We start from the raw sequence: 26,241 nt of genomic DNA on the forward strand, positions 1-26,241 counted from the left end.
TCTACATCAATATTCTTGGTGATTTTGGTAGAGATATTTATTGGGGGAAATTGCTACAATTTATGGATAAAGATGCCTATTTGCAGCAGAATGAAGGAATCTCCAAAACATCCATGTTTGAAGAACCCCTTAAAGACACCTATAATCATTTGTATCATTAACTCTAAGTTGAGCTCATTTAAACTGGCTTTCATTTGCATCTAAAATTTCTAAAGGCATTCTGTATTGTAAATAAATTCTTGAACACTAAATGTTCCTTAGTACTTCCTAAGGACACTGCTTTGCTGAAATAAAAGGAATCAACAGTTTTATTACTTACAACCCTGATTTCAAGATATGATGATAACCGATTTGACAACTGTCTACTTTCAAAGTATTTCAGGTTTCCTAAGATAGCCACAGTCCACCTTGTGAACCACACTATATACTATATGTGGATGGCAATGATTTAATTTTAGAATGATTTTCTGTTCTAAAAATGAAAAACTGTTTATAAAACAGCCAATGAGTATACATATTCTTCATTAGAATAAAAAAACACAGTAAGAGGAAGACAGAATATTCAAAATAGAAACTAAAAAGGAAATATAACGAGGCCCATAAAAATTTCAGAGCTTTGAGCAGGATCAGCATTATTTATACTAAAAAATTATCACCAATCAGTATCACAACTTTCACCCAATATCCCTAAGACAGAAAGTTAAAAATACACACAGCTTCAGTAATGTTTAGCATAATATTCCAGCGTGTTCATCACATAACTCTACCTTCCTAGCATATAAGCCAGAGGTCAGCAACCACAGCCTTCAGGTAAATCTTCCCTGCTGCCTGTTTTTGTAAGTTAAGTTTTACTGGAACACAGCCACACTAATTCATTAGGTGTCAACTGTGATTATTTTTATACTACAACATCAGAGTTGAATAACTGTGACAGAGACCAATCTGAAGTATTTGTGATCTGCCCTTTACAGAAGCCTGTCAACACTGGGAACAAACAGCTGCACATGAGTGACAGTGAATCCCTACTGCCTTCAACTCCCTTCAAATTATTGGAAAGCTTCTGGTCTGAGCCTCGGTAGGCCCTGAGACCACAGTGTAGCCATCCTATCCCATCGAACCTTTTTCAAGTATTAAACTCTGAGTCTTGACATGATAAAAACAAGAGATTACAGTCAAGTATTTTTCTTAATTGCTAGGGATTTTTCTTGATTTTTTTTCAAGTATTTTTCTTAATATCTCAGGGATTTAATAAATAAATAAATTTAGGGAAAACTATCTAGAAATAAAGCGCTAAGTCATTGAAAGAAAATAATATTTTATTAAGTTTAGGAACTTTTTTGAAGAGCTTAGATGGCTACTTACCAGTTAGTGAAAGCACTGCAGTCTTTGCTAACCCTGAGACAGAGGGTGCATATGCTGCTGTGGAACTCTTACTGGAAAAGAACATGATTCCGTTAAAATACAGGAATATGCTTCTCAGCCTTGGATCCCTACACTTCAGCTATTAATCTTGTTTTGTAAATTATTTCCTCTACTACTTATAAAATATGTTTTCTGCTTTTATTTCTCATTTGTTTCAAATTCCATGCCTTAGGTGTCGACACTTAGTCTATAAATTAAAGGCATTTCCTTAAACTTTCATTTCATCAGAACCAGTTTTTCTTTTGATGTTCAGGAAACCCAGGTAAGATGGGTAAAATTTTCCTGAAAATTACTTTTCTTTAGTCATAATCTCTCCTCTCCATGCATCCTAACGTTGCCCTATTGACTAGGAGCTCTAGTTGGATCTACTTCCCCAAACTACAGTTGAAACTCTGGAATGTTATCTTTAATAAAAGAAAAATATGTTTTTTTCTGTAACATGTTATTTATCTTGAGACATGAATGCTTTTAAAGACGTTTATATTTTCTTAAGATTACTATGCTTAAAGCATGGCAATTTAATTTGTGCTACTTCTCTCCTAATCTTAACTGTAATTTTGTCTCTTCGACTGAAAAAAATAAAACCAGACATTTACCTATTGACAGAACTCTCTTGTGACCACCTTCCTATAGCAACATTCCAGTGGCTTCTTTATATGTAGGAAAATAGCATTAACAGCAAATGGGTGTCCACACCTACTTACACTGAGGCTAAGTGGGCCATCCAAAATGGCTCATGAGATAGTGCCACCCTCTCATAAATACATGGATTCCATGATGTTCTTACTCAGTGTCCTGCCAATATTCTTCCTCAAATGTCAAGATACCTATGTTTATGCAAATTGGGACACTTCCTTTTATTTATTTATTTATTTTTTTGGCAGTACTAAGGATTGAACTCAGGGCCCCTGAGCATGACAGCCAAGTGCTCTGCTACTAAGCGATTATCCACAGCCCCAATTTTAAGTGTAATAATCTTTATAAATGAGAATACTTTACAGTCTTATTAAAAAAACCCACAAGATTAATTCTGAGTTTTATAATAATGTAAATGTTTCACATAAATATATACATGTGACTATAAAATCAAAAGTTAAAAATGAATAGCTAACAGGTCATACCTAGCACTTTTCTCTAAGTTGCCATATTTTGCATGAAAAGCTTGATTATTAAAAGACTGGCTTCGAATCAATTTGGATTTCTTGATTTCTTTGCCTAGAGTAATAAGCAGAAAAAAGGAAAATGCAATTGTTCAGTACAGCCTAGTTGCCCTCCCCCAATTCCTCCCCAAGCCCACCATTTTCAGTAAAACACAAATGGACTGAGTGATCTTCCTAGTTTGATCTGAATGGAGAAGAATCTCTTACCCACACTACTACTAAGAACCACCAAATGATTAACAGTAAAAGGCAAAAGATGTTTCAGGATAACATAGCTCATTTAGCAGTAAATTTTTCAAAAAAGACATAAAAAAGTCACTTCTTACTTGTTGATGGGGTGCTAGAAGAGGGTCCAGGAACAGAGATGGGGATGCTCTTGGGCAGACTTTGCGTCAGTGTCTTAGTGTCTCTGCCTAAAACAAACTCTGTTTTAAGCTTTATAATTTCCTCTAGTCCCTATGAATCTCCACAAATGTAAAATACAGAAAATAGGAATTACTAACCCTAGTTAAGCAGCACTCTTTTCCAAATATTCTTATTTTATATATATCTCCATGTTTTCTTTGCTATTCAGTGACTAATTTCACAATCTCACAGCTTTTAACCCCGCCCCAAACTTTCCTCTGGAAGGATCTGAATCTTACACTGGCTGCTGCCATTTACTCATGTATCCCCAGCCTCTGTGCTACACCAAGCAAACGATTTTCACAAACAACTTACGTTTCTTATCAAAGATCTTGTCACTCAGGGGCCTTCCATCATTCTGTTGCTTCTCCTTCTCTAATTGCTCCTGTTAGGAGAACAGAATCTCCATGTTAAAGGAAAAGCTGAAACAAGAGTTAGGAAGTCATTCTGGTAAGAATTAAGCTTCTGAAATACAATTAGTTTGGAAAACTGTCTTTAAAAAGTGGGGTTTTTCCATATTGGTGTCTAAAGAATTTGCTGTCCTTTCAAATTTGTGCTCTTTTACAAATCTACAGTTTTGGGTTTACCCAGATTAAAAAAAAAAAAAAAAAACCCTGAGTTTTGCATCACTGTTATAATGAGCCTTTATTTTCTAGAAGGTATTTACTGATGCTCATAAGCAAAACATATTACTATTGGCTATTTCAATTTCTTCCCTTTTTTTTCAAAACAAAAAGAACAATCTCCATTTAGCTATTTCAATTTCTAATTGGTAAATGGCAAAATAATATTCTTCTTTAAAAAGGTTGAGAGGAAAGAAAATGGTCTCTACAGAATTTTTCAGAAAATAGAGGAGGCAGGAATACTACCCATCTTGTTTTATAAGGCTAGAATAATTCTAACACCAAATATAACCCCAAAAGTTATAAAAAATAAAATTATAAACCTATTTCACTAGGAAATCCATTAATACAGATGTAAAATTCCTTAATAAAAACATTAGCCAAAATAGAGAAAGGAAAGGATACATGTCATCGCCAAGTAGGTTTTGCCCCCAACACAAAATTGTTCGCTATTTGAAAAATCAGTGTAATTCAATATATTAACAGAATAAAAGAGGAAAAAACTGATAAATTGGACTTTATAAAAATTAAAAATTTATGTTCTTCAAAAGAACATACTGTTAAGTAAATGAAAAGATAAACCACAGACTCCAAGAAAATATTTATAATATATATAACATGTAACTAACGAGTTGTATTTATAATGCACAAAGAACTCTGACATCTCAATAATAATAAGAAACCATCCACTTTAAATTTTGAAATCAAATTTCACCAAGAGGCCAATAAATAAAAAGGATAGATGCTCGAAATCTTTAGGCACCAGGTATATACAATTTAAAACCATAATGAGATACCATTACATACCCACTAGTACAGCTACAGAAGCTTTATTGTAATATCCCCAAACTAGAAGTAACCCAAATATCTGTTAAAATGTAAATAGACAAGCATATGCATAATATAGAATACTACCCCAAAATAAAGAGGAATGACTAATTGATACATATAATATGGATGAATCTGAAAAATCATTACACTGATAGAAAGAAAAATGACAAATGATTCAGTTTATATAAATTCTAGAAATATAGTGACAGAAACTAGATCAGTGGATTCTAGGGACTGGAAGAGACGATTCGAATTACCAAGAGGCATCTGAAAACATGGGAGAATGAAAATGCTTGGTACTTTGATGGTGGTAATGGGGTCAAGGTTAGGTCCACATGTTAAAACTCATCAAATTATGTATTTTAAATATACGCAGTTAATTTTATGTCAGTTTTACTGCCATATAGTAGTTTTTTTTTTAAAGGCTCTCAAATGTAGTTTTTTTTTTTTCCAGTTCATGAAAGAATAGATTTCAGAAAACCAAGACCCTTCTTAAGACACTAGGAAGAAAAGAAGTAATATGATAAAAGAAATTATTTTTAAGTTTAATAAGAAAGCACAGTTAACACTTATCAAAAAAGAGCACGTGTGTATGTGTGTTAAAAACAAAAAAGCATACCATTTCCAAAAGAAGTAGTTCTTCTCTTTCCTTCTCTTGATCCAACAAATCTTTTTCATAAAACTTTTTCTGAAACTGTAACAACATGGCCAACATTCATGGTGACTTTGCGCCTGTGTTTAAACCTTTCTTTCTATATAAGGTAAAGAGAGTTCACTTACAGCATCCATAGACATTTCCATTCTGTCCAACTCTAGTACAGTCTGGAAAGGAAGTTTTTAGAATTATTCAACAGTAACTAAACTCAAGCAATCAACCATTTCTCAGAGACTCCTTTCCCAGGAGGTTCAATGGGAAGACTACCACACTGCAGGAGAGCTGAAGAGAAAACTCCGTAGTTCTACCCAGTTCTACAGTTTCAATCAACCTCTGTGTATTAGCGCCAGGATCCACTTTAACTTTCTGAAGTGTTTAACATTAAGAGGGGAAAGTCTAGAGGCTTTAAACACTAAATTCAATTTAATTAATTCCTAACTCCCAGTGCCAATCTTTTCTGAACTTTAAGAAATAGAACACAGTTTTTGAAATATTAAAAAGTTTCTTAGCTAAATATACATGGAGCAAGCTCTCAGTTGGATTAAAATCCTTAGGTCCTTTCCACAGAGATTGTTTATCATTTCAGTAGTCTGACCAATAGAAAAGGCTTTGCTCTGAAAAGTTCTTTCTTAAATTCAGGATATCTTTCAGAATACACCAATCTGAAAACATAATTCTAATCACCAGTCTGAAAACATAATTCTAATCAAATAATGGTCAATCTAATCCATGGTTCTATTTCTGACAGAGAACAATTCTCCTAAAATTTATTCTACAAAAGTAACCCTAATGACCAAAGTAAATTTATACATTCATAAACTTAAAGCTATCTATTGTCAACATATAAGATTTATTTGATACTCTATTTGATCAAATTTATAAAAAATGTATGTTTCATGACATGAAATATCCCTTTTTAGACAAAATTACTTTCCATATTAAAAACCTAGTTACAGTAAGCTAAAACCATTTTTATCCCCAAGCTTGGTGCAGCTCCCTCAGTTTCCCAAATGAATAATACCTCAGTTTGATTAGTGTTAACTACAGAATTTCATGAGACAGATTAACCTCATTATGAAAAATATGCTTAAAATAAAAGCTACACTCCAGAATAATCCATTATGGATTAACAATCTACTAATTTAATTACATTATTATTGTACCTACTTTTGGAGGTAGCTTATAACATCTCTTTTTATTTCCAGGTTCAAAATATTTTGTACATATTGATAGGATCTGTTGTTACATATTCATTCATGCATACAATATAGCAATATAATATGGCCAATATCACTCCCCAGCATTTCCTCCCTCCCTTCCTCTGTCCCTCCCTGCTTCCTATCATAGTCTCTTTCTTCTACTGATCTCCCTTTGATTTTTAGGAGATCCACCCCACCTTATAATATCTCTTGAATTAATAACTTCTTTTGGAAAAGTAACTCTCTCACGTTTATTATTTTGACAAGTTAAAATAATTATACTTAAATAGTAAAGACAGACGTGTCTGGCAGAACCAAATGTGCATGCATGTGTGTGTTTAAATCTAGCTGCATGTCTAACTTCGGGTGTTTTCTGGTTATTTCTATTGAGGAAAGAGGAATTCACATTTCAGTAAATTATTCTACTAATTAATAACTGAGTTATCAAATCACTTTATTAAAAAGTTCCTTATGACACCTGGCAACAATCTTTAGAATAAAAGGGGGGAAAAATCACAGGATTTTCTTTTTTTCTTATCAATGATGCTAATCTATTTAAAACATTAACAAATTAATTTCTCACACAAAAAATAAATGCACAAAAACTGTTCTAACGGTCACATTCAGCTTCATAAAAGTAACTACTCTAATTCAGTTTGATCTTATAACAGATAAAAGTCATAACTCTCATTTCAAGAGTTTCCAGTTATATATTCAGCAAAAAGGTTTTGAAAACTACAAAGTATTTTAAGGTTTGAGCCTACTAACCCAAATACTAATTGTTTTAGTTTTCCAATATTCCCAAACAATCCATATAATAAGACCTCATACTGAAACAAAACAACACAAAACAAAAATAATAAATGTCACACTATTTTAAAAGAAATATGGTTGAGGGGTCAATACCAGCCCTTGGTTCAAGTCTTGGCTCTGCCACTTACTAACACCATCTGCAGCAGATGCAGAATTTCCAGATCAAGGACTTTTGTAAAGTCAAGCTATCCACTGAAGTAATCTGGAGGCCCTTCCAAGTCTGTTTCTATAAGATGTGACTTTCTTAATTTTACCAAATTTTACTGGAATATAATCACTTATAAGAAAAATCTATAAGCTCCTCTGGAGCTTATACACTATAAATAAAAGCACAATATCTCACAGCCCTTCAGAAGGAACTTTCATATCCTGTTGTGTAGCACACACCAACCAAATCATTTACTACTTTAGCAAGGATATAAATATCATAACATACTGCTCTCCTGTCAAGCTAAAGTAGTAAAACTACGCTTAATACTATGTGAATGCAAGAAACAAAGACTGTGGCAAAAGGAACACTCACTCTCTTCACAATAGCCAGGACATCTTTGTCTTTTTCCTGGCACAGCAGTTTTCGCACACACATTTCTAGCTGCTGAAGTAGATGCTTATCTGCAGGAATCTTCAGAGTTGACTTGACTTTGGGTAACAGATAGCAAAGTTTCATTCTGTAATAAATTAATATTTATAATGAATGGTTCAGTGAAGAAAAATAGTAACACAGAACAAAGAAAATCCAAGTTTGAGATAGCCTGAGAATTCATTTATTCATGCAATAAATGTTTATGAAGTGTGTTTTATGTGTCTGAAATTCATTATTCTGATACTGAGATATGAAAAGGAATAAAACCAATAATATTCTTTCCTCTTGGGGAACTCACATCCCAGTATGGGGATACGGAAGAGAGAATAAACAAATGTGCACAATTTTTTCTGGTAGTTGTTTAAGTGCTACAGAGAAACAAATGAGGGAAACAAGAGGAGGAGGGGTGGTTCAACTTTAAAGCAGGTGGTGAGAGAGGGGATCAATGAGATTTCGCTGGAGATATGGCATTTAACCAAAGACTTAAAAAGTAGCAGAATATGAGCCATGCAAGTATCTGGAGAAGAGCATTACAGGGACCTTGCCTCTGGTGTTGCCCCAAATTAGTAAGCGATCCACCTGAGCAAACTGGCTTTGTGTAGAAACAGTCAAAGAGAGATTAGCAGGAGACCTCACAGCAGTGACAAGAGGCCAGCTTGTGGCTCTGCAGTAAGAAATGTCATATCATCTGGCTGCTGTTTTGAGATTAGACTGTAGGTGGTAAAGAAGAAAAGAGAAACGAGAGGCCTTTGTAAGAGCTACTGGTCTAATGCACCAGACAGGCAGCAGCAGAGGGGTTAGACGTAGCTGGATTCTATATATATTTTGCAAGCAGCGGGATATGCTGAGATACTTCACGTAGAAAAAAAAGTGGGGAGTTAAAATTTTGACCTGAGCAAGTAAAAAGATGAACCGGTTATTTACTGAGATGAAAAAGACTGCAGAAGGAGCAAAGCAAGTAAGGAAGATCAGGACTGAATTCTGGACAGATTCAATCTGAGGAGCCTATTAGATATGCAATGGAAATGCCACATGGGCTGTTGTCCAGGTAGATGTCCTTGCAGGAGATAAAGTCATACATCCTCAGCAGGTGATAGTCACACCCTGAGATCTGAGAGATTACCAAGGTGCTAAGTGCTGTGAGAGAAAAGAGAGATGAAAGGAAGCACACCCAGTCTAGACTAGGTTTACAAGAAAGACACAGGAGACTGAAGAATGCTGAGGAGGAAGAGGTAACCTGGGAAGAACGCCTTCCCAGGAGGAGATGGCTCAGAGGAAACCCTCTGCTTTGCAGAACTCCATCTCCTCAGCCAGAGCCCGTCTGGGGCAGGGATGCTGGGCCACAGTCTCTCTCACAGCTGCTGGATTCACTCATTCATCTGTGAATGAATTTATTTCTATTGCAAGCTTTGAGACAGCTAAATCTCATTTTGAGAGTTTCTAGGATGCTTTCTCAGCAGAATCTTCAGTTGAGAAGTCTTCAGATATGACAAAATTTTCTGTTCATGCACTCAAAAAAGGTAAAGTAGGTCTTTCTCTAGAATGTTCAGCATGGCAGCAATACTAATCTATGACAAGTTTATTTGTTTAGCAAATCCAAGAGATAAAAGAAAAAAATCACATTATATTCCCCAGACTCTAAAATTATTGACACCTCACTCAGCAGTCACCACGGATGCTGGTGACACAACCAAGGAGTCCCAGGGCCCCAGGAAGGCATTTCATTTCTGGCAGCTGAGGAGAGGCTTCTTTGAATACCAACAGGGTTTTCCTAGCCTTAATATTATCTAAACTCAGTTAATTTAGGTAAACATTTAAACATTCACTTATGGAAGGATAAAAACACTCAATAGTCTATGCATGCTTTATTTTTTCCCAAGGAATGTCTAGAAACATATTCAGCAGAAGCTACAAAAGGCGCAGTAATGGTTATCTCTGTAAGAATCCTGGGCCCATAAGTTTATCAAATTCTTGAGATTAAGAACCACACATTTCTGGTAAGCAAAGTTCTTTGTGTAAATTATTAAAATTCCTAATTCCTAATTCCTTCCTATGAATTAGGTACTCAGGAAATCAATGCACAAAGATGTCTTCTAACTTGCCCAAAGATACCCAGCCAGTATAGAGGGGCAATCTCAGCTCAGGCATGTGGCTCCAGAAACAATCCTCCTAACCTACACAATCCTACCACTCTGGGCTGTGATAGCCTTCATTCTATCTGCACATCTCTACAGCACTGGGTAAAGGCTTTGGTACCCAAAAGCCAGGTAACTGGACCCATCTTTGGCTGACAGCTGCCCAGGCAGAAGAGTGAGGACCAAGACAAATTCCTATGCAATGATCTCCTACTTCCCCAAATTGATGGAGTGATATTTGATTAAGCACTTGATTTCTGAACTGGCAGATGGCTCTTAAGAGTCTGCACTGCTGTTAGTCACACTGACCAAAGTACAGATGATTCATTTTCTTTTGAATTATTTTTGTCAACTGCTTTTATAAGTGATGATTTATCACATGGAAAGTTGGTTTTCTAACTCAAAAAACAGATATGAAATATTTAGAAATTAATCTAACAAAAGAGGTGATAGATTTACAATGAAAATTATAGAACACTGAAAAAAAATTGAAGATGACTTCAGAAGATGGAAAGACCCCCTAACATTCTTGGACAGGCAGAATTAATATCATCAAATGGCTATGTTACCAAAAGCAATATATGGATTCAATGCAATTTCCATCAAAATACCAATGATATTCTTCACAGAACTAAAAAAGAGTCCTAAAATTTATTTGGAAGAATAAAAGATTCAAAATAGCCAAAGCAAAAAGAGCAATACAGGAGGCATCAAAATATCTGATCTCAAATTATACTACATAGCCATAGTAACAATACCAGCATGGCATTAGCATCAAAACAGACACAAAGACCACTGAAATAGTACAGAAAACACAAAGGCAAACCCACACACACAGAGCCATCTGATACTTGACTAAGGTGCCAAAACTATATGTTAGAGAAAAGATACCTTTTTAACTAATGGTGCTGGGAAACTATATCCATATGTAGAAGAAGAACTTTGATCCTTATCTCTCACCTTGCACAAAAATCAACAAAATGGATTAAAGATTCACAATTGTTAGAAAAAAACATAAGGTCAATACTCCATTGCTTTGGTATAAGCACCAACTTCTTTAATAAGACCCCTAAGCTTAAGAAATAAAACCAAGCATCAATAAGTAGGAAGGCAGTATATAAAAAGCTTCTGAACAGCACAGGAAATAGAACGTGAAGAGAGAGCCTACAGAAAGGGAATGGCAACATACCTTACATTTGCTACTGGATCATGTGTCAGTTCAATAGCAGGCAGAAAGAAATATTTACAGAAAAATGATTTGGAAAAGATTTCTATGATAAATTCACAGGTGTCCAAAAATCGAAGCCTATTCCAGTAACTTTTTCCTTGACCAAGTTCTAAAACAACAAAAAAAGTAAGTTAATTTTTTCTACATGAAATTATGCATGACAATATTAAACACACAAAATCTGTGACAAGTTTATTTAAACCCATAATTTGTTTAGCAAATCCAAGAGGTAAAAGAAAAAAAATCACATTATATTCCCCAGATTTGTAGATTCCAAAATTATTGACACTCAAAAATCAGCAAAATGTTTTATTAATATTGTATTAAATGCCACAAATACTAATTATTAAAAGACCAGGTCTACTATTTTTTGATCATTCACTATATCCTAAGTACTTAACACAAGATATCTCATCTAACCCTGAAAAACAATCCAATAGGATGCACATACTTACCCCTCCGAAAATATAAGAATGTTAATGCTAGCTAACATTCAGAGAGGCTAAAATCTGCTAGAATTAAATACAGGATTATATAACTTCAAATCTTTTAATAATCAAATAACATATTCTTCCTTAAACATGCTTTGAGAAGATCAAGTTCTACTTTTTGCATAAATGTTCAGAAGAAAAGTTCTTAATATTAAAACCAAATAGAATCTTCTTGCAAACTAAAACATTCTGAATGAAAAATGAAAACTGAGTTACAACAGGTCTCAAGAAGAAAGATCAAAGAGTACTGAAAATAATTTTTCTCAAATGGAATTTTATAAAAGTACTCTATTTTTTTTTGAAAAGTAGCAATGCTTAAAATGGCAAATTCCAATAACTAGAAAATCTCATTACTGTTCAATAAGTAAGAGTCAAATATTCAATGAATAGCAAATTCACTAAGCATTTATAAGTATGTGCCATTATTTTTAGAATTAACACTTTAACTAAAGGTTTATGCCTTCACTTTAGCCCTTAACAAATTAAAATGAATTTGCATTTGTTATATGACTTAGTTTTTTAAGACAGTAAAACCATCTAAACTCACTAGATTCATACTTATTCAAGGGGAAAAATATTTTCTACTAATATTGAAAACAAATTACAAAATAAGTGATTAGGTTAATAAATATTTTATTCATATTTTAGTACCAAATAATGTTTCATCAAGGAAGGAACTAGGATTTCAACATAAATTTACATATTTTGACTTCTTAAGTGTTGAAATTCACAAGAAGGCTCCAAGTAATTACTATTGTCATTCATCGCAGATCTGATCCTGCCATAAAGATTTCCAAAATAAACACAAATTAATTGACAAAACTAAAATGAATGCACACACTAGACAATTACCAACATGTGCCTGTTGGTGAAACAATACTTAACACAATTCATATTTAATTAAAGCCCATTGGTTTGGTTACTTTCTGTATTTTGTTTTCAAAATAAGTGACAATCATCACTTACGTTCAATTAATTTTTGAATGACCTCATGTCTCTGTTCTTGTTTACGGTTATATCGTAGAAAAACACATAGAGTTCGTGAAGCTGCCTTTTGGACAGGTAAGACATTCTTAAAGAAATAAATAAGAAATATAATTACACTATAACCTAATACATTTTCTTAATAATTTGCCCCCACCAAATCAATTTTAAGTTAGTAGCTAAAAGAGGAGTCTTCACCCGCTTTTCAAATCACTGAATTTACATCCTTCTAGAAGAGTCTTCATAATTTAATGTTAAAATCACTCAGGTAAATCAACTAATACAACACAGTGCAAAGTTATGGTAACACAGTCATGTCCAATCATCTAAGTTTGACTCTCATTTCCTTGTTACATCATCTTAGATGACATGTTCCTCAGATATGGCTCAGTCCCCCATTTCCTGGATTCTGTCACTCATTAATTCAACAAACATTCGCTAAAACATTTGTCAGATATATCACCCAAAATGTCCCACTCATTCTAAAATAAAAAGGTAGAGACCCCATGGTCAGGTCCACTCTTCCATCTTTCTGGTTCTTCAACCTCAGCATCATTCACTACAATCTCTGGCCCATGGGACAAAGCTTAAAATCCAAAGGACCCATGTCAATCACTCTTACCAGTATTCCAACACCTCTGTCCTTTGAATTCCTCCTCACATCACCGAAGAGAACCTTAACTCTAAATGAATTCAATCACTTATTTAGTGGGTTTTGTTCAAACCACGTATTAGAGAAAAATCTCTCAACCAGATATAAATTCAAAATCACCATCCTGAAATATACATAAAATATCACAATATTCAATGATTGAATACTAAGACAATTACAGTGGGAATCCTTGAAATTCAAGCAGAATCAAGTGCCCCACTGCTGAGACACCAATGCCTGCCAGTCCAATCCCCTTCACACATGCCATTCCACCCTACTAGGTACCATTTCATGCTGAATGTAAAAAGAAGATACTAAGATATGACTTAGAACAGAAATCTTGAAAAAGATAAATAATCAGAAACATAAGTGGCTTAAAATGAATTTTACGTAAATAGGGAACTAAATAAAAGCACATTATTTTGGGGGGTATAATGAAATAATTTCAAGTGCATATACACTAGTCACATGAAAATATATACACTTTACAACTCATACATAATATATACCTTATAATATAAGGTAAATATCCTTAGGGGTCAGAAATCAAAGACAAACATAATATCATGTCAAAAGAACATAAAAGCCATCTTGAAGTTGTGACAATTTAAACATGAAGAATAAACTAACTAATAAGAGTAAATAAACTAATAAGAATAACTCCAACAAAGATATCATTTAATGTTTAAAAAAGAGTCTGAAGAGAGAAACTCAGAGAAAACCAAAATCAAAATTGACTTATCACCTTTATAAGTGGTCACTGCACCAAGTCCTAGTTCTGAAATTTGAAAATTAGATGGGAAGAATTCAGATTCCATCCTGATTTTACCTGTTATCTCAGGGTAACCAAATACCCATGTGAATGAGGGAAAGCACTTCTTCATAGAAGAATACCATTAATGAGGCCTAAGAAACGATGAAATTTTTAAAAATCACTCATTTGCAAGTTCTAATAAAGTAATTCAAGCAAGGGTCACCAATGGGTGCTAAAACTGTTGAGTCAAGACTGATGAGAAACTGGGTATTCAGAGGGTTGAAGAATCAGTTGCAGACTGCAGTACAGATCACAGCGGTGGAAAAAACTAGCTTTGCATAACCACTCTTAGCTCACCAACAGTGGAACAATCACCCAGACGTGATCTAATGTAAAATATACAATAGCACCTCTAAAGTTTCCTTGCCAAAAATGTTTAACCTGAATCACAGCAAGCCCTCAGGTCTAACTTGTGGTTTACAAGGAACACAGATAAGCAGCAATCCAACAAATAATAAGCTAGAATATTCTACAGCACAACCACCCAGTCCCTTCTACAATCCATGTCATGAGCAAGTGGAGAGGGACAGGGAGACTCTTCTAGATGAAATGAGAATTCAGAGGGCTGAGAATGTAGCTCTGCGGGAGAGCACCTGCGTAGAATGGATAAGGATGTGGGTTCTATCCCAAGCACCACCACCACCACCACCCCCAAAAAAAAGAGAGAGAGAGAAGGAAAATTGAGAGATATAACAATCAAAGGCAAGGTACAGATCTTAACTGGATCCTATATGAAATAAAATAACCATAAAGTTCACTTAGGAGATATTTGTTAAGCTATTAATATACATTGGATATTAAGTAATATTAAAGAATAATTATTAATGTTGTCAGATATCCTCAGTAGAATGTAAATTGAATAAGAATAGGTCCTTTGCTTTTTTGTTCACTATTATATTCCTGGCACCTAGAATAATGCTTGTCACATAGTAAGGACACTATAAATTTTGTTGAATGAATGAATAGATGAATGAATATTATAAGTATGGTACTAAAAATATAAATGTTTTTATGTGTCCTGTTTGAGCACAGAAAACATGTTAAAATAATTGTGTATTTGCTTTAGAGTGTGGAATTATCTCCTTGTAAAGGAGAACAGTAAAACATATCTCTCAGCCAGGAATGGTAGCACATGCCTGTAATCCCACTGACTAGGGAGACTGAGGCAGGAGAACTGTGAGTTCAAAGCCAGCCTCAGCAATTTAGTGAGACCCTAAGCAACTTAGCGAAACCCTGTCTCTAAATAAAATATAAAAAAGGGCTGAGGATGTGGCTCAGTGGTTAAGCCCCGCTGGTTTCAATGTCTGATACCTAAAAAATATATACATTATATATATATATAATATATATATATATAATATATAAATTAATTAATTATATATATATATATATATATATATATATATATATATATATCAGCCTTAAAAGCACTCATTCACATTCTACATTGTAAGTCATTTCTCTTTCCTGAAGCTAACAATTCAGAATATTTATATATTCTTTTCACATCCTAAACATAAACATGCCAACTGTATAATTAGGTTGAAACCAACAATTAAAATCAAGCTTCATTTTACTTATAATCTCCTATTAATGTACTTATTTATATTTGATTACTTCTACCATCCCTGTGTTAGAGTTGCTTTATGACCTAAAATATTGTATATTTTGAGAAGAAAGTGTATTCACTGTTGTTGTATGAAATATTCTATAGATGTCTATTATGTCCATTTGATTTCTGTTATTTTTCAGGTCCAAAGAGTTTTTACTGAGTTTATGTCTGGATGACCTACTTAATGTTGAGAGACATATGTTGAAATCACCCCGTATTATTGTACTGGGGCCTATGTGAGGCTTCAAGTGGTGTCTCTTTTATATAATCAGAGGTACCCATGTTTGAGGCATAAATATTTGTTATTGCTACATCTTCTTGGTGGATTGTTCCCTTTCCACTATGGGGTGATCTTCTTCGTCTCTTCTCATTAATCTTGGTGTCAGATCTGCTTTCTCAGATGAGAGTAGCTATTCCTGTTTGTTTTCCATTTACATTTGCATTGTATATCAATTTTTATCCTTTCACTTTCAACCTGTGGGTGCCTTTGCCTATAAGGTGCATCTCTTGCAATCAACATAGCTGGTCTTGTTTTTTAATCCATTCTGCCAGCCTATGTCTTTTAACTGGAGAATTGAGACCATTTACTGTCAATGTTATTACAGAGAGATGCTTATTAATTCCTGCCATTTTGATGTATTTGTAATATTTAATTTGGTCCAGCTTCTCATTTGCTTAGTAACTCTTCAAATAATATTTGTTCCTTTGAGAACTCTGGGGTTCTTCTGTGTGGAGTATTTTGTTAAGTAAGTTCTCTAGTATCAGCTTACTTCTCATGAATTATTTTCATTTATACTTATATTGGAAGGTTTTTTCCTTCTTCAGATCTGAAGGAGAGTCTTGCTTGACATAGCCATCTTGACTGACAGTATTTCGTTTAGGACTTGGAACACAACATTCCAAACCATTCTGGCTTTTAGGGTTTGTGCTGAGCAATCAGAAGTGATTCTGATAGGCTTGCCTCTAAAAGTATCTGATATTTTTTCTACTGAGGCTTTTAGAATTTTATCCTTACTCTGCATGTTATGCATTTAATTATAATGTGTCATGGAGAGGTTGTTTTTTGACCTTGTCTATCTGGGGTTCTGAATGCCTCCTGTATCTGGATGTCCATCTCATTCTCAAGGTTTATTTGGAATATGTTCTGTTATTATTTCTCTGAAGAGGTTATCAATTCCCTTAATTTGCACCTTGCAAACTGCTTTAATTCCAATGATTCTTAAATTTGTGCTCTAAGTGCCCCAGAGCTCCTGAATACCCAGATCATAGTTACTTATTTTCTTGTTTTTTAATGCATCTGAATGTTCAGGGTGGCCACATTATCTTCCACATGGTCTACTCTATTAGAGGCACTTGCCACTGAACATTTTGATTTATTGTATTTTTCATTCCCAAAATTTGTTTAGTTCTTTCTTGAAAAATTTATTTTTAGATATGTATGATGGTATATTTTGACATATTATACACACGATACATAACTTATTCTAATTAGAATCCCACTTTTATGGTTGTACATGATATGGGTTTCACTGGTCATATATTCATATATGAACATAGGAAAGTTATGTCTGATTCATTCATTATGTCTTCCCTCTTCCCATCTCTCTCCCCTCCCTTTCTCCCCTTTGTCAAATCCAATGAACTTCTATTCTTCCCTCTCTTACCCTTATTGTGAGTCAGCATCCACATACCAGAGAAAATATCCAGCCTTTGGTTTGGGGGGATTGGCTTATTTCACTTAGCATAATAGTCTCCAGTTCCATCCATTTACTGGCAAATGCCATAATTTCATTCTTCTTTATGGATGAGTAATATTTCATTTTGTGTGTGTGTGTATGATTATGTGTGTGTGGGTATGTGTGTGTGTGTATATATAAATAAAATGTGGTGTGTGTGTGTGTATGTATGTATATGTATATATATATATATATATATATATATATATATATATATATATACATATACATACATACATACATACATACATACACACACATTTTCTTTATCCATTCATCTGTTGAAGGGCACCTAAATTGGTTCCATAGCTTGGCTATTGTGAATTGAGCTGCTATAAACATTGATGTGGCTGTGTCACTAGTATGCTGATGCTAAGTCCTCTAGGTATATGCCAAAGAGTGAGATAACTGGGTCAAATGGTAGTTTCATTCCAAGTTTTCTGAGGAATCTCTTATACTGCTTTCTGGAGTGGCAATTTTCAGGCCCACCAACAATGTATGAGTGAACCTTTTCCCCCACATCTCCACCAACATTTATTGTTACTTGTATTCCTGTAATTGCCATTCTGACTGGAGTAAGGTGGAATCTCAGTATAGTTTTATTTGCATTTCTCTGCCGGATATGTTGAACATTTTTTCATACATTTGTTGGTCATCTTTATTTTTTCTTCTGTGTAGATCCTGTTCAGTTCTTTTGCCCATTTATTGATTGGATAACTATTTTTTTTTTTGGGGGGGGGGGTTGGAGTTTTTTTGGGGGGTGGTGTTTGTTTTTTTTAATTCTTTGTATATCCTGGAGATTAATGCTTTATCTGAGGTACAGGCGGCAAAGATTTTGTCCCATTCTGTAGGCTCCGTCTTCGCATTCTTGTTTCATTTGCTGTAAGGAAGCTTTTTAGTTTGATACTATCCCATTTATTGATTCTTGATTTTACTTCTTGTGCTTTAGGATTTTTACTGAGGAAGCTGGTTACTAACCTGACATAATGGAGAATTGGGCCTACATTTTCTTCTAATAGTGCAGGGTCTCTGATCTATTGTGAATTGAGCTGTTAATACTTAGGTCCTTGGTCCATTTTGAGTTGATTTTTGTGCAGGAAGAGAGATAGGGATTAAATTTCATTCTATCATATATGGATTTATAGTTTTTCTAGCACCATTTGTTGACGAGATTATCTTATCACCAGTGTATTTTATGGCACTTCTGTCTAGGATGAGATAGCTGTATGTATGTGGGTTTGTCTCTGTCTTGTATTCTGTTCATTATTCTTCATATCTGTTTTTGTACTATCACCCTGTAATATAAATTAAGGTCTGGTATTGTGATGCCTCCAGCTTCAATTTTCTCACTAAGGATTTCTTTGGCAATTCTGGGCCTCTATTTTTTCCAAATAAATTTCATGGCTGATTTTCTATTTATATGAGGAACATCATTGGAATTTTAATAGGACATTAAATCCATATAGTGCTTTTGGTAGTATGCTCATTTTGATTATATTAATTCTGCTTAACCAAGAACATGGGAGATCTTTCCAACTTCTAAGGTCTTTTTCAATTTCTTTCTCTGGTTTTTTGCAATTTTTACATTGTAGAGATCTTTCACATCTGTTTTTTAGGTTGATTCCCAATTTTTTTTTTTTTTAGGCTATTGTGAATGGGATAGAAATACAATTGATTCATGGGTGTTAATTTTGTATCCTGCTACTTGCAGAATTCATTTATGAGGTTTAGAAGCTTTCTGAAGGTTCTTGAGTCTTCTAAATATAGAATCATGTCAGCAACTAGGGATAGTTTGAGCTCTTCTTTTCCTATTTGTATCCATTTAATTTCTGTCTTTTGCTTATTTTCTCTGGTTAGGGTTTCAAAAACTATGTTGAATAGAAGTGGTGAAAGGGGGCATCCTTGTCTTACTATGGTTTTTAGAGGAAATGCTTTCAGTTTTTCTTCATTTAGAATGATGTTGGCTTTGTGTTTGTCATATATAGCTTTTACAATGCTGAGGTATGTTCCTATTATCCCTAGTTTTTCTAGTGTTTTGACCATGGATGGATGCTGTATTTTGTCAAATCCTTTTTCTGCATCTACTCAGATAATCATGCGAGTCTTGTCTTTAAGTCTGTTGATGTGATGAACTACATCTATTGATTTCCATATGTTGAAACAACCTTGCATCTCTGGGATGAACCCCATTCGATCATGGTACACTCTCTTTTTTAAAATGTGTTTTTATGTACAGTTCACCAAAATTTTAATAAGAACTATTGCATCTATGTTCATTAGGAATATTGGTCTGAAGTTTTCTTTCCTTATGTGTCTTCATCTGGTTTTGGTATAGGATGATACTAGCTTCATAGAATGAGTTTGGAAGGGTTCCCTCTTTTTCTGTTTCACGGAATAATTTGAGGAGAACAGGTGTAAGTTGTTCTTTGAAGGTCTCTTAGAACTCAGCTGAGAATCCATTCAGTCCTGGGCTTTTCTTTGTTCGTAGCTTTTGATGGCATCTTCAATTTCATTGCTTGAAATTGATCTATTTAGATTTTTAGTGATTCTGATTCAGTGTGATCATGATTCAATTTGTGTAAATCATATGTCCCTAGAAATTTGTCAATGTCTTCATGATTTTCTATTTCGTTGGGAATATAGATTTTCAAAATAGTTTCTGACTATTCTCTATATTTCAGTAAAATATAGTCTGTGGTGATATTTCCTTTTTCATAATAAATTTTAGAAATTCAAGTCTTTCTTTTTTCATAAGCTTGGCTAAGGGCTTATCAATTTTAATTATGTTTCAAAGAAACAACTTTTTGTTTCATTGATTTTTTAAAAATTTTGTTTGTTTGTTTCAATATCATTGATTTCAGCTCTGGTTTTAATAATTTCCTGTCTTCTACTGTTTTTGGTGTTGATTTGTTCTTCTTTTTCTAGGGCTTTGAGGTGTAATGTTAATTATTTGGTGACTCTATTCTTTTGAAGAAAGCACTCAGTGCAATGAACTTTCCTCTTAGAACTACCTTCGCTGATGTACCAAAGATTTTGGTATATTGTGTAGCTAATCTCATTTACATGTATTTTTTTTATTTCATCCCTGATTTCTTCTGCTATCCATCATTCATTCAATACTGTGTAATTCAGTCTCCAAAGTTAGAGTAACATTTTTTATTTTATTGTTGATTTCTAATTTCATTCCATTATGATCTTATAGGATACAAGGTATTATCTCTATTTTTTTGTGTTTACTAAAAGTTGTTTTGTGGCCTAAGATATGCTCTATTTTAGAGAAGGATCTATGTGCTGCTGAGAAGAAAGTGTATTCTGTCATCGATGGAAAAATATTCTGTACATTCTCTTAAGTCTAAATTATTAATTCTATTTTTTAGTTCTATAGCTTCTTTATTTAGTTTTTGTTTGGAAGATCTTTCCAGTGATGAGAGGCATGTTAAAGTCACCCCGTATTATTGTGTTGTAATTCCTGAAATAGAGAAAGTTTGTTTGATGTATGCAGATGCTCCACTCTTTGAGGAATAAAGGTTAACAATTATTGTGTCTTGATGATATATAATTCACTTAAGAGTATGTTATGGCCTTTTTTTGTCTCTTCTGATTAATTTTGGCTTGAAGTCTACTTTATCTGATATTAGATTAGAAACCCCTGCTTGTTTATGAGATGCATATGAATGATATGATTTTCCCCTTCCTTTTACCTTCAGTCTGTGGATATATTTGCCTATGAGATGAGTCTCTTGGAGACAGCAAATTGTTGGGTCTTGTTTTTTATTCCAATCTACCAGTCTATGTCTTTTGATTGATGAATTTAAGCTATTTACACTCATTGTTATTATTGAGATATGATTTTTATTCCTGTCATTTGATTTATTTCTGGTTTTTATTTGAGCTAGATTCTCCTTTGATTGACTATTCTTCTAGAGTAGCTCCTCCCTTTGCTAGTTTTTCACTTTTATTCTTCATTTCTTCTTCATGAAATACCTTATAATGTTTTATACTTCAAGCTTTCTAGTTATAAACTCTTTTAACTTTTGTTTCTCATGGAAGGTTTTTATCACATTGTCAATTCTGAAGCTTAATTTTACTGGTTATAGTATTCTTGGTTGGCATCCATTTTTCTCTCAGAGCTTGGTATATATTATTCCAAGACCTCCTAGGGTCGGAGTTTAGAGACCAGCTGAGATCTATATTGGTTTCCCTCTAAATGTTACCTGTTGTTTTTCTCTGATAGCCTTTAAAATTCTATCCTTATTCTGTATGTTAGGCTTTTTCATAATAATGTGTCTTGGGGTGGGTCTGTTATAATTTTGTATATTTGGGGTCCTCTATGCCTCCTGTATTTGATTTCCCATTTCATTGTTAAGATTTGGGAAATTTTCAGATATTGCATTGAAAACATTGTACATTCCTTTAGTTTGTTTCTACAAGGTTTTTTCATGTTATCCCATATTTCCTGGAAGTTCTGTTCATGGTCTCTTAACATCTTTTCTCCATGGTCAACTCTATTTTCAGGATTATATATTTGGTCTCCATTGCCTGGACCTCTTTCTTCCAAGTGGACCAGTCTGCTGGTGATGCTTTCCTTTCCAGTGAATTTTTAATTTGGTTTACAGATTTCTTCATTTTGAGTATTTCTGCTTGATTTTTTTTTCAGAATTTCTATCTCTTTAATGAAGTGACCTTTTGGTTCCTTTATTTTCTCCCTGTAGTCACTTCTTAACTCATCTTCATCTCCTACCTCACAGATCAATTTAACTGTGAACATTCTAAACTCTTTCTCTGACACTTCTTCCACTGTGGTGTTCATGGATTCTGTTATTGAATTATTTTGGTTTATTTGAGGTGATTTGTTTCCTTGCTTTTTCACGTTGTTGGTGGGTCTACCCACTTAACAGTATGAATTGGAGGCAGCAGATTTTCTACCCTGTGGACTTACAGTGTCCCTGAAGGTTTCTAGTACCTCACAGTTTAGGGGGATACAGATAACAACAACCAAGGCAAACAACTACAGCATTAAATCAAAGAGTTCCTGCTTTGGCATCTATAGTGTTATCACACTAAACAAAAATGACATGATCAGTTATTGCTTATGGTAAAAGCAGTAAGTTTACATAAAGGTTTACAATTTTAAGTGGTGAACAGGGATAGAAAAGAAGTGATGTAGGATGTAATGATTGTGAGGGAGGAGGAGAGAAAATAGAAGCAAAAAAGAAAGGAAGAGTGAAAGAAACATCAAAAAAGATTGGTTGTTATCAGTGTAAAAGAAAGAGGCAATCAAGGGAAACAGATATTGAGAGATAAATGAATAAAATAAAAATGTTAAAAATAATAAAAATATAAGAACAAAACTGATATAGTCAAATCAAACATCTTTATACTCAAAATACTGACCCTTGAAAAATAACTGCCTTCAAAAAATACTAGGAATGAGAAAAAAGAAACAGATATGTATAAGTGTCCATAAACCATTCAGGTCACAATTAACAGAAGAAAAAAGAAAGAAAAAGGATCTTGATGAAAAGTTAACAAATTATTTCTATTGGGGCTCAAAAGATTCTCAGCTTCCCTTCTCAGGTGTCTTAGGTGGGGTTGCTGAAGTATGAAAAGAAAGTATACAGGCGGGACTCCTGGGGGTGGGGGTTAGGTGTAGGGAGCCTCTAGGTTCTTCCTCGAAAGGCGATTTGTTTGAAGACTTTAAATCAGTGCACTTCCCAGGATGAGCAGTTCCCAGACCACTCAGGGAGACTGGACCCCAGGAAAAACCTCCAGGTTTCACTCAGACAGTGGAGGGGCCAATGCTTGCTCCCCTCAGTCACTTGTGAACTTCATGTTTTCTGGACTCTTGGGTTCCAACTTGGAACTAATTCTATTCCTACCCAGCCTTTTCAAATTCTGGCTAGGTGCATCTCTCCCAGCAGATCTTTCAAGCAACCAGGCTGGTGGGGTTGGGGGAAGCCGGGTATGTTTCCCTGACCAGTACTCCCTTGTTTGATATTCTCCTGGTTACTTAGGCATACTCTATGCCATCCCACATGGGTTTCCAGACCTTACTTTGGGCCCAGCACAGTTGCAAGGATTCAGTTCCCCCAGCTACCATTCCCCAGCACTGGAGCTGCAAAATGGTTCCTTTCTCTGTTCTTCCTGGCAGCTGGGAGAGATGTAGCTTCTTTCCTGCTCAAGGATATTGTGCAGGATACCTTTCAGGTGACTTGGACAGTGTCTTTGATCTCTGATTTCTATGTACCCAGACACCCCAAACCTCCTAAGAATGTGGGTTCCTTTAATTGATATATCCCTCTACTATTTTAGTGCAAGGGGAATCACACTGGCAGGTGCCACCAGCAGCAGCAGCAGTGCTAGGGATTTCTTATTTATTTTGTTATATCCAACCTCCTGAGTCCTTTTTGCTTTTAATTTCAAAAATTAATTCCCAGTAATGTGCCCCCTTCTCCCCTTGCTGAGAAGCTGCTTGTCTGATTTCTCGGTTTCACACCACAGGCAACCAAGTAGGTGACCTTCTCTAATCCATCATTTTGAATCCTCCAGTTTGGTTTTTTATCAATATTTCTATCTCCTTATTAAATTTCTCATATATATCCTATACTGACTTCCTTAATTCATTCAGTTGTCTTCTGTGTTCTTTTGGAATTCATGTTTTAGGTCACAAAGCAACTCTTGGCAAATACAAAAAATTGGTATAATTCCTTGCATCTTATCAGATCATAATAGTATGAAATTAAAAAACAACATGACAAACCCTACAGAAACCACATAAATATATGGAGATTAAACAAGACAGTTTTGAATGATGCATGGGTGATAGAAGAAATCAAGGGAGATAATTTAAAAATTCTTAGACTCAAATGAGAATACTGATACAATCTATCAGAATCTCTGTAACACTATGAAGGCAGTTCTGAGAGGAAAGTTTATAGCTATGAGTGCCTACACAAGAAAATCAAAAAGGTTCCAATAAACAATCTAATGATGCATCTCAAGGCCCTTGGAAAAAAAAAACCAATTCCAAAAATTATTTAAGATCAAAGCTAAAATTAATGAAATAGAGAACTTTAAAAAAATACAAAGAATCAATGAAACGAAGAGGTGGTTCTTTGAAAAGACAAACAAGATTGATAAGGCCTTAGCCAAACTAACCAAAAGAAAAAGAAAGAAAACCCAAGTTAATAAAATTAGAGATTAAAAGAGAAATCATAATAGACATCATAGAAATCCAGTGGATCATTAGGGACTATTTTAAAAATTTATACTTCAATAAATTGGAAAACCTAGAAGAAATGGATACAGTTTTAGACAAATATAATCTGTCAAGAAGACATAGGAAACCTGTTGATCAATGACTAGCCATGAAATAGAAGCAGTAACCAAAAGCCTTCCAACAGAGAAAAGTCCAGGACCAGGAGGATTCTCAGCTGAATTCCTGTTTAATATAGCACTAGAAATTCTAACCAGAGCAATTATTCAAGAAAAAAAAAATTAAATGGATAAAATAGAAAAGGAAGAAGATTATCACTGTTTGCAGATGATATGTTCCTATACCTATAAGATTTAAAGAACTCCACCAAAAAACTATTAGTGCTAATAAACAAATTTGGCAAAGCAGCAGGTTACAAAAATCAACAGCTTTCCTATAAACCAACAACCAATCTTCTGAGAAAGAAGTCGGGAAAACAACTCCATTCAGAATAGCTTCACGAGGGGAAAAAAAAAAAAAAAAAAAAACTTAAAACATAACCAAGAAGGTGAAAGACAACTACAATGAACACTATAAAACACTGAAAAAAGAAGAGACCTCAGAAGATGAAAATACTAACCAAGTTCATGGATAGGAGAATTAATACTGTTAAAATGGCCATACTACCAAAAGCAATATGCAGATTCAACGCAATCCCCACCAAAATACCAATGACATTCTTCACAGAACTAGAAAACACAGTCTAAAATTCATTTGGAAGCAGCCAAAGCAATTCTAAGCCAAAAAATATCACTGAAGGCATCACAATACCTGACTTCAAATTATACTTCAAAGCTATAATAACAAAAAGTGCATGTTACTGGTATTAAAACAGACACACAGACCAAAGGAACACAAATAGAAGATAGTGACAAACCCATACATCAAGACTCATCCGATCTTTCACAAAGGTGTCAAAAACATACATAGAGAAAAGACAAAAGACAGTCTTTTCTACAAATGGGGCTGGGAAAATTGGTTATCCACATGTAGAAGAATGAAACTAGATCCTTATCTCTTACCCTGTACAAAAAATCAACTCGGAATGGATCAAAGACCTAGGGATTAGAACAGAAACTATGCAATTCCTAGAAGAAAACAGGGTCAACATTCCAGCATATAGGTGCAGGCAAAACTTTCTCAAAAGGACCTTTTAAGCTTAGGAAATAATGCCACGAATGTATAAATGGGACAGCATCAAAGTAAGAAGCTTCTGCACAGCAAAGGAAACAATTAGGAATGTGAAGCAAGAACCTACAGAGTAGGAGAAAATCTCTGACACCTACTCTTCTGACACAGGATTAATATCTAGAATATATAAAGAACACAAAAATCTTTATACCAAAAAAATCAAATAACCCAATTAATAAATGGGAACACTACAGACACTTCTTCTCAAAAGAAGAAATACAAACAGCCAACAAATATATATAAATGTTCAACATCATTAGAAGTCAGGGAAATGCAAGATTTAACTGAGATTTCAGTCAGAATGGCAGTCATCAAGAATACAAATAATAATAAATGCTGGAGAAGACATAGAGAAAAAGAAACACTTTTATAACATTGGTGAGATTATAAATTAGTATAACCACTATGCAAATAGTATGGAGACTCCTTAAAAGACTAGGAAAGGAACCACA

General features: G+C 34.3%; 1 protein-coding gene across 5 annotated transcripts in view; it reads right to left on the minus strand.

Annotated features, from left to right (window-relative positions):
- Positions 1–26,241, minus strand: part of Ppp4r4 (protein phosphatase 4 regulatory subunit 4) — a 107,212-nt gene that overhangs the window by 12,347 nt on the left and 68,624 nt on the right. For 3 of the 5 annotated variants that reach the window (XM_027931690.3, XM_071607574.1, XM_071607573.1), the window contains exons 15-23: positions 12,512–12,617; positions 11,016–11,163; positions 7,632–7,776; positions 5,222–5,263; positions 5,061–5,135; positions 3,303–3,372; positions 2,909–2,995; positions 2,544–2,637; positions 1,363–1,433 (exon numbers count right to left, since the gene is read on the minus strand). In XM_027931690.3, the coding sequence (XP_027787491.1) occupies positions 1,363–1,433; positions 2,544–2,637; positions 2,909–2,995; positions 3,303–3,372; positions 5,061–5,135; positions 5,222–5,263; positions 7,632–7,776; positions 11,016–11,163; positions 12,512–12,617 (838 nt within the window). Of the gene's footprint in view, positions 1–1,362; positions 1,434–2,543; positions 2,638–2,908; positions 2,996–3,302; positions 3,373–5,060; positions 5,136–5,221; positions 5,264–7,631; positions 7,777–11,015; positions 11,164–12,511; positions 12,618–26,241 lie in introns of those variants that run through there. The other 2 variants (XM_071607575.1, XR_011706530.1) reach the window with 2 other exon arrangements.

Source organism: Marmota flaviventris, chromosome 2, assembly GCF_047511675.1.
Source record: "Marmota flaviventris isolate mMarFla1 chromosome 2, mMarFla1.hap1, whole genome shotgun sequence".
In the NCBI taxonomy this organism is placed as follows: Eukaryota; Metazoa; Chordata; class Mammalia; order Rodentia; family Sciuridae; genus Marmota; species Marmota flaviventris.